This window comes from Ceratotherium simum, chromosome 30 (genome assembly GCF_057802395.1).
Source record: "Ceratotherium simum simum isolate JZ-2026a chromosome 30, ASM5780239v1, whole genome shotgun sequence".
Lineage (NCBI taxonomy): Eukaryota > Metazoa > Chordata > Mammalia > Perissodactyla > Rhinocerotidae > Ceratotherium > Ceratotherium simum.
The window spans coordinates 12,446,114-12,464,843 of record NC_141929.1 but is presented as its reverse complement, the minus strand read 5'-3'; the positions used below and the strand labels follow the sequence as shown (position 1 = coordinate 12,464,843).

At 36.4% G+C, this 18,730-nt stretch overlaps 1 protein-coding gene across 1 annotated transcript in view; it reads left to right on the top strand.

The window, feature by feature from the left end:
* The window catches only part of CNTNAP4 (contactin associated protein family member 4), a 234,948-nt gene that overhangs the window by 150,876 nt on the left and 65,342 nt on the right, over nt 1–18,730 (top strand). Inside the window, exons 9-12 of the mRNA XM_004437095.3 lie at nt 60–209; nt 5,024–5,195; nt 11,417–11,523; nt 14,269–14,388. Of these exons, the coding sequence (XP_004437152.2) occupies nt 60–209; nt 5,024–5,195; nt 11,417–11,523; nt 14,269–14,388 (549 nt within the window). The remainder of the gene's footprint in view (nt 1–59; nt 210–5,023; nt 5,196–11,416; nt 11,524–14,268; nt 14,389–18,730) is intronic.

Here is an 18,730-nt window from a genome sequence, read left to right as displayed (position 1 = left end):
ACTTCACTCAGTGTTCACTGTTGAGAGATATCTCTTCAAACTGATCTTATCTCCTCCAGGTGCTGGATTAAATGATGGACAGTGGCATTCCATCTCCTTATCTGCCAAAAGGCATCACCTGAGTGTGGTAGTGGATGGCCAACTGGCTTCTGTTGCTCCTTCCCTGGGGCCTGAGCAGATTTATTCAGGTGGCACCTATTATTTTGGAGGTAAGAGAAGAGGTCAGGCCATATGGGCAATTGAACCATATTTGCAGTTATTACCCCTGTGTCTTGGGGAAGTCATCCTGTTTTCACCAATGTCAATGCTATAGAATAATTTCTCTCTTTCTTTGGGGGTGGAAATGTGGACTGGATCAAGATGACAAATTGTGACCCAAAATACGTTTCTTTGAGGTGGACTTACTTATGTTTACGATTTCTATAATGAGATTGATTGCAAGCAGGCCACCCTCTTCAGTTCTTATTTTCAAACTTTGTTACATTTTCCTCATGTTAAATGGTCCTGATATGTTTTTTTCTGATTTTATGGGCTGATTTTATTGCAGTGTTTTCCTGATCATGCCTCTTAGCTCCTCTGGAGCATCCATATTGCTTTCCTACTGCCCAATGCAGAAGGGCAATACTATGCCAATGAACAAATAATCTAACTTAATTAGCCGTAGAAATCTGTTCTCATTGCTGAGTAATAATGCACTAATACATTTGATGAAATTAGGGCATCAGCCTTCAACACCAAGCCATCTCTCTCAGAGAACAAAAACAAATGAAGCATTTACCTGCCCAGTGGATGTCTGATTGAACTAAAAGCTTGGAAAAGGAAACCTTGGAAATAGAAATGAGTCTTTAGCACTGGAAAATTAAAATAAAACGTTATTTGCCATTAGGAAGGAAAAGCTGTAAACTGTTAGTAGTAAGACATTTCTATTCATCACTTGAGTTGTTTCTTATTGTTATTTTCCATTTTAATAGTTACTTCTCTCTGGAATCACTTTGGAATTTGGTGGAAGTAGCCCAATCTTTATTATTCATCAATAAAATACGAATTCCTTTCTAGGAATTGACAATAAGCAGACAGATTATCAGTCATTAATCTGATATTAAGAGCAAACAAACAAATGAAAAACCCAACATAATACGTTACTGTGAAAGGCAGCAGAATGCCAACAATCTTAAAAGATATAATTGCTTCCTTTGGTGAGATTTGTTCGTTTCTACACCAAGTTGTTTAGAAAACCTTATGGAATATATGATTGATTTTATGACAGTCCATAAGAACATATTCCTTTAATAAATGGTAGCATGTATAGAACATCTTAACCAAGAGCTTTCATTTCAAAGGAAAAGATTTAGAAGCCCTAAAAGAGATACGAAAAAAACAGGTATGTTGTTAAATGTGCCAAAAAAAAAAGACTGGATAGAAATAGTAGACTGGATAAAAGTGTAAATCATGAAAATAGAATCATGCTTAAAGTATTTTACATCCTTCCTGTTCAGATTTAAAGATGCCTATCTATTTTTTGTAGAAAATTTGATTGCTTTTATTTATCCTATAATATTATTTTATAGTGGAATATATCACATGTGCACTTTATCATTTTGCTTGGTTTTATTATGATACATATGATATACACCATTATCTAAATAAACTTTGAATTTTTGAGTAGCTTTAGATTTACCGAAAAGTTGCAAAGATATACAGCAAATTCCCGTGTATCCCGCACCCAGTTTCCTCTTTTGTTCATATCTTACATCACGTATGCATTTTAAAGAATACTAATTATTTTTCAAAAAATATACACCTACACATGTGTTCCCAAGCTTAGAAAGATAATATTATGAACACCCTATTTGTCCCTCCAGGATCACATTCCTTCATCTCCCTAGGTAAACATGATTTTGAATTTAGGGTTTATTCTTCTTCTCATGTTCTTTATAATTTGACATCTTTTGAGGTGTTCCTAAGTTCCTAAACAATATACTGTAGAAGCTTCCATAATAAAATTCAAACTTCAGGTGTTTTTAAAAAAATAACCAATCTGAAGTTTACTTAGGTATCTCTGTTTATTAACCATCTTCCCTGTTGGCATCCTTTAGTACCAGAATATGTTTGGCATGAGACTCTACTCATCACTAAATACATGCCCTGCAAACCCCATCTAACATTTCCAGGGCTTGGAGCAAGGGTCCAAAAGAAAGCAGGAGGCCTTCTGCTGCCCCACTTTTCTCTCCTCCTCCCAGCCTGTGCCTCCAGGGACTGGTAGAGGGAGTCTCCCTTATGGAAGCCCGCTTAGGGCTTTTGGGCTGGGAATTCTAGATTCTGGGAGTGGAGTGGACAGGAGAGGGTTCCAGGTGGGCTCATCACCTTCCCCTGTGAGGCCTCCTGGGGCTGGGGCCAAAGCATGGCTGGAGGAGTATAGGGCCCCCCGCTAAAGTGCAGGACTGGCCCTGCGGCCCCAATTGCCTAAGTGGTACTGGCAATGGGGTGACCAGCTCTTCCCAATTTTGGCAATGAAAGTCCAGAGTCCCAGGGCAAACTGTGATGGTTGGTCACCCTCAAAAACCTTTTGTTCTGTGTGGGTGAGAGTCCCCTGTATTACTGGGATCCATTTTATCTAGGTGGAAAGTTTTTCTTAGGTAGTTAATTCTTCAGCCAGTTTATCTTCAAGTAGATGAATATCCCATGTTTGGAGACACTTCCCGTCAGTTCTCCTTCACTTCTCTCTAAATTCAACTGCAAGTTGCCAGTTAAGTTATCAGCGTGCAATCGGTCTAACATGGCCACAGTACTCCACTGCAAAGGATTGTCTGCTCCAACAGCCTGGGTTGGATCTCCCTCCCGTGCCAGTCTTGAGAGTGACTGTCATATTGGAAGAGTGCACTATTCCTGGGCTCACAGCATCCTACATATGCCATGCCAAATTCCACTCTTTATCCATCATTTTTCACTTTTTCTCCCCCCAAAATGAGTGCTTTTCAAAAAGCCAGACTGCATTGTGGTGCATTGTGCTCAGCTTTTATCATTTATAAATTATAAGTTTTAAATCTGAGTTCTCCAGATTGAGGATGGATGAATGTCTAATTTCTGTATATTCCTCTATGCAATCTTTGTGCTATTGAGTAACACACTATGTAGCACAAGCTGGAGATACTGGATTGTGTGCAGAATTCTCACACTCCTGTTTGTGTGAATCAAACATTTTCCATCCAGTGAACTGGCTATACCACCATGAAGTCAAACTCGACATCTCACACGTGGCACTGTGACATACAGTGATAATTTATCTGTCATCCTCAGAGGTGCTGAACATGCTGACTGCCTCTGGTAATGCATCCAGCCATTAATTCAGCATGAAGTATTCCCCAGAAATCTTCATATTGTAGAACTTTCATCTCAAATGGGTTCTGTGCTGAACTTTGCTCTGCTGTTGCATCATATTAAATTGTGGATGCCTGTTATCATTGGCTAATGAGACTCACCTGGCTTGAACCCTTCTTTGTTCTTAGAATCTCTTGCTTATTAAACCTGGTAGCTAAGGCTATGAAGTTCCTCGTGATATGATGCTGTGCTTTCTGTCAAGTTCCATGACCTTTCCTTGTGACTATGAGTTTGCTTAGTTTTGTTCTCTACAGGCATATTGCACAATTTATTTTATTCTGAAATAGTTTGAAATGTGTCAGGAAACACCACCTGGAGAAAAGGAGATTAGCAGAGCTGTTCATATTCCTGGCATATTGTAGTTGCCCCAAAATATGATTGAACTATTGTCCTCTCGGTTTTTATTTTAACATTCTTAATTGGTTAATAAGTCATCTAGAAGACATATTGAGATTATGGTAAGCATATCCTATACCACAGAAGAATTTTAAGCACTGAAAATGTGTGTAGTACCATGTACAGTAAATTGGTGCTTGAAAAGCTTTCATCACTTTTTCTTGATATATTAAATTTTAAATTTCAAAATCTTCATTGGTTAAAATATAATATTTCAGTGGCCTGATAATCGTTTTAAATATGAATGCTGACCTTTACTTGCCATGTGAATGTATTTTGTTAGGAAAACAAAGCATTAAGGGGAAATATCCTAAGTCAAAATATTTAGTTATAATGGAAATTCTCAGGTAGCAAACTAGCATGGATTGCACAGGAATTAAGAAGTTGCTGATTCATTTCTTATTCTTTGAAATTGGAATAGTGGTTGAAAACCATAACAGCAAAGAAAGATTAATGAAAAATACATAAATATAATATATGTGTTTATACTCCATAAAATTATTTATTTCACTTGAATAGAGAAATGCTTAGAGCATCATTAAACCGCAGACAATAATGATTAATATTATATTTCTTTATTATCTAAATAATTATAAACAAATCTTAGATAAATGTCAGAAAACCAATGTAAGTGGAACATTCTTTTATGAGGCAAAGAATAAATAAAATCAAACGGTGAAATGTTTTTGACATTAAGCTATTATGATTTATTAAAATGCATGTATATGCAGCTCTTATATGCATATGAAAGTAAAGCATTTAATTAAATAAAATAGTTGGTAATTTTATTCCAAATCAGTATAACTCCTTTTCCAAATAGTTGGCTTAAATACAAAGGTATTTCACTGTTATTGATTCATCTTTTCTTCTCTACAGTGCACATTTTCATCCTTTATGCTCTTCTTTTTCATTCCAAAAGACTAAGTTTTTGTGTTTAAGTGGTATATAACTTATTTAGGGTTCTGGAGCTAATATGCATACTTTAAAAATATGGATCAAATTAATATCCTTGCACATCATTAATATAGCAGTAATAATTTCCTATAAATCCCATGATAATAAAAAGAAATACTTCGTAGGAATTGCAATTTGTAATTTAGATCAAACTAATAATGACTGCAAAGGGCTTTTTCTCTTCTTAATTTTAAGAAAATAAATGCCTATTTTATTTTTTTAATGAAGTATTCTTTGATACTGAATCCTGATTCATTATGATATCTCCTGGTTTTCTTCGTTTTGTTTTTATCAGGTTGCCCTGACAACAGCTTGGGATCCAAATGTAAAAATCCACTTGGTGGATTTCAGGGCTGTATGAGACTCATTTCTATCAGTAACAAGATGGTAGATCTGATTTCAGTTCAGCAGGGCTCCCTTGGGAACTTCAGTGACCTTCAGATAGACTCATGTGGAATCACAGACAGGTAAGGACAATTTCATTTCCTTATTTTGACCCGTCCATTTTCAAACTTTTGGGAGCAGATTGAAATTCATACATAAAATGAACATTTTTTTCTCTCGTCTTTCCCACCATCATCTGTTCCACAGGAAATGGATTATATTTACAATAGAAAGAAGGGAAATATGCCTTTAGTTTTATACTTCATATTTGCAATGATAAAATTTAGATGGGAGTCATATGACCATGTTATTTATATGTACACATGCTACCAATTCACAAAAGATAGTGTTGATGCTGCTGTAATTTTAGGTGGGTATGAATGTACCAAAAATATGTCATTAGACTCAATAGATTTGGACACTCTGACGGTAATATTGATCATCAGGTACCAATAAGTCAGAGACCTATGTGGTTGGTTATCAAACTGGCTTTTGCTTCCCTGACAGCTGAGTAATATTTTCAGAGGCTTAAGAATTTAACTGGTTGCTATGCTCCTAATGTGTGCCTTTAACAACCATTACTAACTTCTCTGCAGGGAAAATGAAAAGAAACCTCTCCTCTGGAACATTTTGGAGCCGTAGTATTGATCAAGGCATAAGGCTGATCCAATAGTTTCAATAGGAACTCCAGTGCACGACACAGGAGTGTGAGATTTGGGAGTTAATTGTGGAGGACAAGCAACTTTCAAAATAATGATTGATAGTTAATAATTTAAAAGTATTTTTAGGCATGGGCAACTTTAGCCAAATAATCTTGCCAGTCATGCTTTACTGTCAAGGCTGTTGATTTTAATTATTGAGTTCAATGGAATGTCACAGCCGTTACAGATTTAAAAAAATTAAACTGACAAACTGAGCCCCTACCCTGTAGTAGCGTTCAGTATATTTTCTGAATAAATGTGGAAATTCTGAGTTTTAAAAATAACTTTTTAGTTGTATGAAACATTTTATCAAGATAAACACATCTATTTATATCTGACAGCCCATTTAGTCTATCAATGTCTGTTGATCCTATTTTGAACACTAGTAGATACTGTTTTATGTGTAGAAAAACTAATTATAAACTTATTTAGCAATGGATTAGAAGGACATCATTTTGCTGTGAATACATGTTTATTTATTTAACCCAATTTGTAGATAAAATAATTCTTTCTATAATGAAAGGTGATATGTAAAGGGAGAATTTAGACAATAAACCTCAATTGGCTTGATTGTGGGGATTAAACGACAGTAACCTTCTCCATAGTTATAGCCACACCAGCTCTGGAACCTTAATCCTGATTTCTGGAGGGCATGTAGCAAGGCCGCCTGGACCTGCTCTCTCAAGGTGGGGTTCAGTTGCAGAGGCAGGGAGCCCCACCTCCGATGGGTAACAGCCCTCAGGGATCAGTAGGGAGGTTCAGTCATCCACACTGTGAGTGGTAGAGTGACGTTGACCATCTCAGATTGCAGAAAATTCCTTTGGTATAAGTAGATCCACACTTCTCCAATGTGGATTTCTCTGAAGATGCCATTTTATATAAGCAGCCCATATTTCCTGCCTTCTGGAGCTACACACTTGTAAGGCAGAGTATAATACAGCACACTTGGAGAATGTATGGTTTCAGCACCACACCTAAAAAACACTTTTGAGAAGTAGCGAACAAATTATAGATATACAATTGACTATGCATGATTTTGGTTTTTTTTTTTTTTAAGAAAAACTTTAGGCTAACAGTAACTCCAGCAATCTTAAAAATAATAGCAAAAATCAAAGTAATTTATATTTGTATACCATTTAAATTTCCAAATGTATCTCTAAACTCATTCTCTTATACTCAGAAGAAAACATATATTCATTTATTTTGGTCTTATGTGCTATATCTATTGACATCGCTTCCAAAGCGTTATTAAATAGAGTCTTATTTTTTAAAAAAATCTGTTTACCAGGGTCTATGCTAAGCACTTAGCATGAATTAGCATTTAAGTTTAGGTATGTGAGTGACTGTGTGTAAGGAAGACATGAGTGTGTAAGGAGTGTGGGAATGCATGTGTGAATGACCTTATAAGTGTCTGAGTGTGTGAGGACGGTGTGGATGTGTGTGAGTGTGCGCATGTGTTTGTGTGTGCATGTGCGTGGGTTAATGTGTGAGGAGTTGTATGATTGTGTGTGTAAGGATTTGTGTGAGTATGTAAGGAGCTTTTGGGTATGTGAGTTTATGAGTGTGTACGTGTGTGAGAGACTATGTGCAATGACTGTTCTAAAATTAATTTTTAGTTAATTAATATGTATTTAAATTAGTCCTCACAAAAAGCCTTAGAAGCTGTTCTTAGTAGTATTTTTTTCTTATAAATATGGAAACAGGTGCACAGAGAGGTTAAGTAGGTTGGCTGAGATGACATGGCTAAGAGGCAGAGCCCAGCATCAAATCCAAGCCCTCTGGTTCCAGGAAAGTCCCCCTGAAATGTCTCCCCGCCATGCCACACAGCCTCCCTGGGTGCACATGTATTGTGGTTAATATTTAATCTGTGTATAATAAACACATAATTTAATGGTTTAATACGTTGCAATTAAAAACAAACAGGAACATTAAAAATATATTTAAAAATCTAACAGGAACTTAAACTATGTAGTATAGTCCTTTTTTAACTGTTAACTAACTTTAAGTTGGATCAAACCTACACATAAAAGTGTGCATACATTAATACATATGCTCACGCTCATATTACACAGTCATTTACACACATGAATGGTCACTGCACGCTGTCTCTCACGCACACATACACACTCATATGCTCACTCACATATCCCAGAGCTCCTTACCACACACACTCCTTATACACACATTCACATACCTCTTCTTCACTCATTAATACTACCCATGCACACTCACACACACCCACCCACACATCTTTACACACCCACCCACCCATTCATAAGATTGTTCTCACACTCCTTACACACTCACATCCTCCTTACACACAGTCACTCTCACACACACACACACTCATCTAGAAGCCCTCTCCTTGTCCTCTGTGGTCATGCAGGGAAGGTGGCCCGGAGTCAGTAAATTTGGGTGGAGGGTGACTGAGGGGTGAGGGCCGTCAGTCCCTTGATGGTGGTGAGGACAGAACTGCAAGAGGAGCTGCTGAGCGTGTCCCCATACCTTGGGGCAGAAACTCAGGTGGGGCTGGGGCAGGGGTGACAGTTGTTAGAGTGTAAATATTTATTAGGTTGCTTGGACCTAAACCACTTATTAAACAATAGTATTAGGTATATCTTTTGATATCAACTTTTTGAGAATATCAACTAGTTGGGGAAGGTCACTGTGTCAACCCTGACATCATCCACCTTTCCCTAAGTGCAGAGGATGTGGTATGTCCCTGGTCTCAAATGACACCGGGCTACAGAGACTCCTGACAAGAACTAAGAGGCCTCTGTGTGACGGCATTCACCATGGCGACCTCAGCAGGGCCAGCACCTGCCTCCTGGCTTCCCCAGCCTGCAGCCTTCTGATCTCCATCAGGCTGTTCTCCCAGTCCACTCCCACCACCCATCCACTGGCTTGGGCCTCAAGCTTCCATCATACCATCCTCCCTTCAGGCTGGTCATTGTCCTCTCTCTGGTCCTCTACTCTCCCTTTCCTCTTCTCTGAGGAGCCCCTTAAGCCTCCCCTCATTCCTTCTCTCTTATGTCACACGTGGTGTTTGTTCTCCTGCTAACACTTGATTTGAAGATCATGGTGTTATTCTGTCTCCTGTAATACTGAAGGCATGGCTTGTTTATTTGTGGGGGGAAAAGAGGGGAGATGGGGCATGAGGGGCTGGTTCTTGTTGATTTCATAGTTTTGAGGAAGGATATGAGATTTGAATTCAGGTTGTCACCATTATCCTAGGACCCATAGGTACCTAACTTTGTTTAATTTTCCTAAATGTAATAGTGTTATATAGATTTTTGCTTTAACATCATTAATTGCAGCCAAGTTTTATATTAAGTAAAAGTCTTTTGAAATTTAAATTGGAATGGACAGGGAATCAGGATAAACCAAAATCATACACGTCACTTCAGTTTTGGGCATGTTGATGTATGCATTTGTTCAGGTTCACAAGTAATGAAAATAATGATGGAAATGGGTAAGGAAAAGCTTTGGAGGCTAGAGAAAATGAGTTGATGGATTTTTTTATTTTGTATTGGAATGACTAGTGAGGAGAAAACTGTAAATACAATTGTTTAGGACATTATATGAGAATCAGTGCTTCACTATACAATGTGATTTGCCAAAGGTTACTTACTGATAGTCAAACAGAACTACCGTATGATGAATTTAAATAAAATCCACAATCCAGTCTTACACATTGTAATTAAAAAACGTGAAAAGTCAAGTCTAACAAGAATTGAGGAAAATGGATTCATTATCTTTCAGCAGCAAATCAAATAGAAATAGCACATGTATCACAAAAATTAAAGATTCATTCTTTAGAGTTTTAGGTATAGCCACTTACATCTGCCTCCTTTTAAAACATCATTTGAGGTCTGTTAAAGAATAGTCTGCTCTGTCCTTTTTCTTTTCTGCTCACCAGCTAGGATTGTCATTGTTTTAATTTTTTAAAATTTCCCTCTTCTAGATTGTTATTGATTTGAAATGCTTAAAAAATTAAATAAATCATGAAATGGTCTTTGAATGGATTCCTATGAATCTATAAGAATGCTGAAATGTGTATAAATTTAATTGGCATGGAATGATGCCCATTATTTACTTTTGAATTCTTAAAAAGCAGTTTGCAAAATAACATGTATGTTATGGTTATATTAATAAATATATATACACATACACGTGCATATATATATTTATAGTGGTAATTTTTATATAATAAAAGATTGTAAATTATATTTCTTATCTATTGTTTCCTGGCTTTTTTGAGTTCTGTATAGTGGATATCTATTTTTTTATTGGGAAAAATCAATAACATTATTTTCAGTTAAAATTGGAAAAATCCTATAAGCAAAACATGAAGTTCCCATCCTTAGTTTTAATAAAGGAAGTGGCAGAAACCCATTACGAATATATTCTTGACAGGTTTTGTAGTTTATTTATTTTTTTATTCTGGGGTGGATGAGAGCATTTCAAGCCTTAGTCTCAATATATCTTTCAATCTAAATTCTAAAAAAGCATCGACAATCTGATCAGGGCTGTTTGAATTGATAATGGAAGCTCCCCAACTTTTTCATTCATGGTGCCCTACCTATTTCAATAATTTTTTCACAGTTCCCAAGCCAAAAGATATACCTAACACTTTCATTTAAAAAGTGGCTTAGGTCCAAACAACTTTATAAATATTTATGTCCTAACAACACATTTAGTAATCTTTTGAAAAAGTAATAGATATACAAATATATATATAATTTGAAAAATATTTTAATTTTATTGTTAATTAAACACAATTACTTAGTAATTGCACGTGTTTACTTGTTGGGTACTGTACGACTTTTCAAAGCTTGGAATCAGATCAGACACTGCCACTTTCATTTTTATTCAACATTGATTTGACATGGTACTTGTTTTTTATCAACTACTAAAACTCTGGCTTTTCAAAGATAGGACATCATTAAAAGGAACGTGTGATGATTGAATGTTGAAATTGAGCCGCCTCAAGCTAGTAGATTGCACAATATTAGACAGATGTTGAGTATACTTGTATTTCTCTTAAAAATTTATAATATCCCGGGAGCCCCTGTGAGTTCAATTCAGCCCCCTAGGGCGCCCTGACACACTGCTTGGAATTTGTGTGTCTGTACAAACACCTTCAATACTCCTGAGTGTATATGCCAAGTAACTAAAGATGACCCTCCCTCCCACTTCTTTCCTTCCCTCTTCTGTATTCCTTTTTCCTTTAAATATTCAGTGTAGTAAATCAATATGATTAAACATTGTTATTTTATGTAAGCTATTGATATTTCTGGCAACATATTGGATCAGTTTTATGTCACTTAAGGCAAAGAAAGGACTCTGATGTAGTACAACATGTCAAAAATTAAGCAGTCACAACTACCTGAGAATTGGTTGAAATCTGATGAATTTATCAATCTAAGGTTTAGTTCTGTGATTCAAGTGCCGTAACAACAGACTGAATAACCATGAGTCGTGTTAAATTTACTCTTTATGTTAGTGTAGACATTCTTCTTTCACATGACCATGAATAAACGATCAATATTTTATGATATCTCAAAATAAAAAAGAGTGATTGTATCTGCACCTTTCTTTAGGTGTTTGCCCAACTATTGTGAACATGGTGGTGAATGCTCCCAGTCCTGGAACACCTTCCACTGCAACTGTGCAAACACTGGTTACAGGGGAGCCACTTGCCACAACTGTAAGCTGGACACACCTGCTTGTTCTTGCCTCTTCTCATTTCCTGTTCCGTCTCCCTTTTCACTGCTGTGTGTATATATGTCCATGTATGTGCAACCATGTGTTGGAATGTACAACCCCGAATTTTAGCATCCAGTCAATTTCTAGTTAATTTTCAATCCACACCTCCTTTCATAAAGTAGTCAAGGTAACTTATAGAAATATGTAATATAAAACAGAATAGAAAAGAGTAGGCTAGCTGGCAAAGGGAAAATATGTATAGAAAACAAAGTAGCTAAGGATGAACATAAGTACAATACAGAATAGGTGATCCTTAGATTCTATTGATAAATCACCTTTGATGAGGATGATGAGGATAAGGATGTTGGATAATGGTATTAATCATAATAGTTAATTTCATTGCGTAATTTCTAAATGCCAGGTACGGGTATAGTGTTTTATATGTCCCAACTCGTTTAATTCTGATGACCACCTCAACCCTGCCAGAGTTGAGACTGGAATCCTGGGCTCCCCATCCTGGGGAATCCTAAGGGGGATCTCAGAAGTCCTGTTCAGGGCTGGAGAGTGCATGATCAGGAGAAGCTCTGGGCTCCACCCCTTAAAGCCTCCGCCACTGTGGCCAGAGTCATTCCTGCGGCATCAACTTATATATTGGCGTGCCTCATAAGATTGTGAAGAATGTTTGCTGTTGCTAAAGCCACACCTCATGTAACCAGAGGCCAAGTTACTTGACCCAGGTCACCCAGCTAGCAGAGAGACAGTATATTTTAATTTCTTATATCCTCCATCATCCCCATTGTAGTACTAACTCCAACAGAAAACTAATTGAATGTGTTTTAATTGACTCTTTATTTTTAATTTTTATCAATGACTGAATCTAAATAGAAACACAAACAGCTCTGAGGAAAAAAAATGGGATAATAAGTAAATAAGTATTTTCATCTGTGGCCCACAATTTGATCTAATCATTGAGTTAATTTATTAGGTTCTTGAGCAGGTAGTCTAAATGGAGCTGAGGGTTTTTTGCCAGTAACCATTCTGAGAAATGGGGCCAGGATGACAAACCTGGTTATAGTGAAGCCATCACTATTTTTATCATGAGTAGAGGAGGGGGCAGGGATGGGTCTTTTAAAAGATTGTATTAGAAAATAATGTGTTAAACAGTCATGTTATAAAAAGTCAAGCAATATATGTAAAGCAAAAACTACTCCCCAAACCCTCCTCTAATCACGTGTCCTGTCTAATACCAGCCCTCACTCCAAAGTTGTGTGTCGATCCTGCCAACATCTTTCAAGGAATTTATGAACATTTGCATGTGCATATAGAAATGAATAAATTAACTATTTTTACGTGCCCACTTCACTGCACAATATACAAATGTGACTGGAAAGCAATCCATGCTTATATTTCCATCTATGTAATATATAATAGCAACAGAATAAAGCCATCAGATTGTGGAAGAGTGGAGAAGCAAACTTGTATGATTATCTGAAATTTTTGTAACACTGAGCAAATTAGTTACATTATTTCATATGTCTAAAAACTCATTAATATAATTTTCAAAAATTTAGAATAGATCAGGGAAGGACATTCAGGGGATGATTGATTTCTTATTTCATAGAATAAAAAGCTTGATGGAAATTATCAGTACATTTGGCCGAGTGTTCAGTGAGAGATGCACATCAGGTACAGGTGTTAATATCAAATGTTGTACATGGCAAATATATAATTGTATAATCAAAAACACCCTATGGATCAAAATGCATTGATACCACTTGGGGTATATTTTGTACAAATGTTTCTTCTGCTTTGAATTTTAATTATCTTGAATTCTCATTACAGAGCATTAGAGAAAGTTTCTTTTGTAAATTAATTTTAAAATTATTGATAAAGAGCTTTGTAAATCATATTCGTTTTATGAAAAAATGATTTTTATCTATAGATAATTTTATGTGGGAAAGGAGAATAGTTACAACATTATTTGAAACTTTTCTATTGCATAATTATTGGCTAACAACAGATTGTTTAAGGAGATTGTATATGGTGCTTTAGGTGTTATTAGAAGGTGATGCTAGAATTAGAAATTCCAAAATGAATGTCAAAAGATCCATTTGGATGGATGTCCAAAATGCATGTCACATTATACTTGTAAGTGTCTTAACATTAGAACACCTGTTGGGGCCGGCCCGGTGGCGCAAGCGGTTAAGTGCACGCATTCCGATGCAGTGGCCCGGGGTTTGCTGGTTCGGATCCTGGGCGTGCACCGACGCACTGCCTGGCAAGCCATGCTGTGGCTGCGTCCCATATAAAGTGGAGGAAGATGGGCATGGATGTTAGCCCAGGGCCAGTCTTCTGCAGCAAAAAAAGAGGAGGATTGGCAGATGTTAGCTCAGGACAGATCTTCCTCACACATACACAAAAAAACACCTGTCTTCTCTTTTGTTTTTGTACCTAATGTAAAAATAAACCAAATTTTCACTGTGACTAAGTAATCTCATATTCCTTTAGTGATAAAATGAAATGTCGTAAAATACAACCTCATTCTTCTTTTTTTCTATCTAACCTACTTTTGTCCATATTAGTTTTTTAAAAAAAGAATGTTTTGTTTTATAGTATGTTTTATCTTTCTCCTGGTCAGTAATGTACATATTAAATTTCAAGACTTGGAGTATTTTATGTCTAAATTAAAATTTAAGAGATTCATTTTATACTATACCATTTATGATGATCCATTTTTTTTTTACAGCTATCTATGAGCAGTCATGTGAAGCCTATAAGCATAGAGGAAATACTTCAGGGTTTTACTATATAGATTCAGATGGAAGTGGTCCCCTAGAACCCTTTCTTCTATATTGCAATATGACTGGTGAGTTAATCAACTTTCATTTAATAGTTACATTTGCATGAATGCTTTAAACACACAAAATTAAAATGAAACAATTAGAAAGTTGACCTAATTTGCAACTGGATTAAAATATATATTGTTCAGTAGAAAAACTTAACGTAAATCTTTTAAAGTAGTTTAATGGTAACAATTTAAAATGTTGTCGTTATTTTCTGTGCATCTGGTATCTGTGTAGAATTTCTAATAACTATGTCTTATTAAGTCCCAAAACAAAAAGGATAGACTTAATTTCTCTGAGGTGATTGATACATGTGAAAGCTTTGAAAAATATTTGCTTTTTAAATGTATATAAACATGAAGTTTGTTCTTGAATTCCTTACCTACATATATTTAAATAGGAATTAATAGTCATGGAAAATGTGTTTGATTACGTTAAACATCCATTCATGACACAAGAGAAAATGAAAACTCAATAAATTACCAATAGAAGGAAATTTCCTTAATTTGTTAGAGTACCCACAAAAAAACCTACAGCATATATCACAGTTTATGGTGAAATATTGAAAGCTTTACCCCTGTTACTAGCATTAACACAAGAATGCCTCCTGTTACCACTCTGTTCATCATCGTATTGGAGGTCTTAGCCAATGCAATAAAGCAAGAGAAAGAAATGAAAAATATACATACTGGAAAGGAAGAACTAAGAGTCTCATTATTTGTAGATGACCAGGTTATGTATTGAGAATATTCTAAACAATCTACAGATACACTACTAAAGTTTAGGATGATAACTGGATATCAAGTTAATATAAACATTAATTTTATTTCTGTATACTAGCAATAAGCAATTAGAAAATGAAATTTTAGCAGATGGTATTTTCAATAGCATCAAAAATCTCAAATAGATGGTAATGAATCTAATGAAAGATGTGCCAAGCTTCTACACAGATGAGTATAAAATGCTCTCGAGATAAATTAAAATCCTAAATAAATGGAGAAATATAAAATTTTCATTGATTAGAAAACTCAATATGGTATAAATGTCAATTCTTCCCAACTAGGTATTAATTCAGTGCAAACCTAAATTAAAGTTTCCAGCAGGGTGTTTGTTGGTACAATTGTTTTGGTGAAAACTGGCAAGACCATTCTAAAATTTATCAGCTTATTTGAAGGGACAAGAAGAACCAAATCATTCTTCAAAAATAAAGTTGAAGGACTCTACCATATATAAAGACATTATACTGATAGGCTAATGAAACAGTTTGTGATTGGCACCAGGATAGACAAATAGACCAAAGAAACAAAATAGAGAATCAATATACAGACTCACTTATATATAGATAGTTGACTTATTGCCGAGGTGGCATTGATGTAAGTGAAGGAGTGATGGTCTTTTTAACCAGTAGTGCTGGGGGAAATTGTATATAAATTTTGTAAAAAGGAATCTTGATCCCTTCATCATCAAACATGAAGAAATGGATTCTAGATGAACTGTGCTGTCCAATATAGTAGCCACTAGCAACAAATGCCTACTTAGATTCAAATTTCATTGAAATTAATTAATAAAAACTAAATGAATTGAAATAAATTTTACAAATTTAAATTAAATTCATTCATTAAAATAAGATTGGATTAAATGTCAGTTCCTCCATCTCACTGGTCACATTTTAACTGCTCAATAGCCACTTATTCCATCATTGCAGAAAGTTTACATTGGACAATGCTGTGTCAGGAAGTCAAAGTTTTATGGAGCAAAACAAACAGAAGAGGGAAATATTAAAGTGAAGCAGGAGGTGTTGCAGAGGAGGATTCACTACTTAAAATCAGGTAGTGAACATTTGGGGAAAGAACCTTCCAGGCAGAGGAAATAGCAAGTGCTAAGTCCTGAGAGAGGTGATCTTACCAGGTGTGTTCAGAAAACAGCAACAAATCCAGTGTGGCTGGAGGATGGCTAGTAATCGGGGAGTAGTAGGGGTTCAGGAGAGAGTCAGGTGGGGCGGGGACAGGAGGGGAAGAGTCATGAGGTCCTTACAACAATGTTGTAAGGTCTCTGGTTTTTACTCTCTGAATGATATGAGAAGACATTGGAGAGTTTTAAGCAATGGTGGATGCAATCTGACTTCCTTTAAGAAGATCATGGTTGCTCTTGTGTGGGAAATGCCTATCTAGGAGGAGGGAGAGACCTATTAAGAGACCATATATATAAGATATATATCTATATGTGTATATATGTATATCTATAATAAGAGTTAGGAAACCTGTTTGGAGACCAGTTCAAGTAGTGGGAGAATCCAGGCAAGAGCTGATGATGGGGGCTTGCCCTGGATAATAGCAATGTAGATGGGGGAAGGAGGGAGGTTTTCTCATTGTATACACATGAGGTGTGAGAAAACAAAAAGAACCAAAAATAACACTGCATTTTTGGCTTAGGCAACTGGCGTGGTTGAGTTGCCATTATTTGAGACGTGGTCTAGGAAGGGTTTGAGGGGAAAGATCAGGAGCTCAATTTTACACATTTTAAGATGTCTGCTACACCTTTAAACGGGATACTGAGAAGGCAGTTGAATATGGGAGGAAAAGTTCCTTTTTATTAATCTGTAATTCTAACAACTGCAGGATGTTGGTAAAACCTTGGCAACAAATATTTGGGAAATTACTATAGAATGTGTCTTTAGAGATTTTTCATATAACACAACCAGGTGGCTTCTATGCGCTCTCACAACCATTGTGGACACATTGTGAATCTTGTCTGTTCTGGCTGCTATAGCAAAATATCGCAGACTGGGTAGCTTTTAAACAGCAGAAATTTATTTCTCACAGTTTTAGAAACTGGGAAGTCCAAGATCATGGCGCCGGCATAGTCAAGTGAGGGCCCTTTTCCGGGTTGCAGACTTCTTGTATCCTCACGTGTTAGAAGGGGCTCTGTGGGGTCTCTTTTATAAGAGCACTAATCATATTCATGAGGACTCCACCCTCATAACCTAATCACCTCCTAAAGGTCCCACCTATAATACCATCACTTTTGGAGGTTAGGTGATTCAACATATGAATTTAGGGGTGGACACAAACATTCAGAACATAGCACTGCTCCATAAACCAAAGCAACCTAAGAGAGCTGATGATTCCCACGTTTGTCCCCTCAATGAAGTTCCTCAGTCTGCACAGTACAGACTCCCAGGAGGTTCTGACTCAGCGCTTGAGGTGGGACAATAGGACCAATATTTTAAAAAATCTTCCCAATTGATTCTCATGGGTACTCATGTTTGGAAATCGCTGTTTTAGACCTGTGGTTCTCAAACTTGAGAGAACAGCCTGCTCTATTATGGCAGAATTAAACATAAGTGTGAAAAGACTTCACAGAGAGGAAAGTAAAACTTTGCAAGTGACAGATATGAATTCAAATGTCAAATAACTTTTGATCTTTCCTGTTTGTATCGCTTGGGTTGTGGGTGAGATTTAACAATCTGTCACTGCATTCCTGTGAATCCTACGTTCCTGCAAATGCATCTTGAACTGTTCACATGCATGTGCTTTATAAAGTGTTGATTCTGTAAATCAGATACATCTAAGTTGATAAAAATCTCTAATCTTTAAAGCTTTAAGAAATACACCACACACACGCACGTGCTCGCGCGCGCGCACACACACACACACACACATGCACGCAATTCTTGTTATCTGTGATAGTTATGTTCTGTAAAGTAACCCCGGGCACTGAATTAGTGAATATTGGACCACTGCTCCTAGGGGAAAATACAGTAAGATTAGATTCCTGCGAGCCTCTGGTTACAGTGTTCTCATCAACTGATCAATACGTAACCTTGTTGCACTTGTATTTCAGGTTAAAGACACCTTATTTAATAATGTTGATTCATTAACATTGAACTCACAACCAACAGCACTATAACACACTGGAACGATTCTTATCTAACACATATGTTTTCTCATAAGGCGCCTCACAGACTTCTTGTGCTTAGGAACACTAGCCAGCGCTTCAGCACTACACGTAGAGGTCATTTTAAACAGCAAAATCACCAAGAAAAAGCACAGAAATGCAAAAAACATGACACTAAATAGATCACAAGTAAGGTACTTGCTCACAGCATGAGAGCTGGAACAGAGAGACAGAGTGTTGCCTTGTCCAACTTCAGCTGGATACGTGTGTATTGGGCAACTCAAATTTTTTGCTGCTTTGTACGTGTCTGCAGATGTACGAGAGAGCCTCGAGTATTGATTTTGGGGTTACAAATAAATTTTTGTGAGTAGGCGAATTCACAAATAATGAGGATCTGCAGATAATGAGGATTGATTATATACACATACATACATATATTATGTTTATTATGTATAATAATCCAGTAAT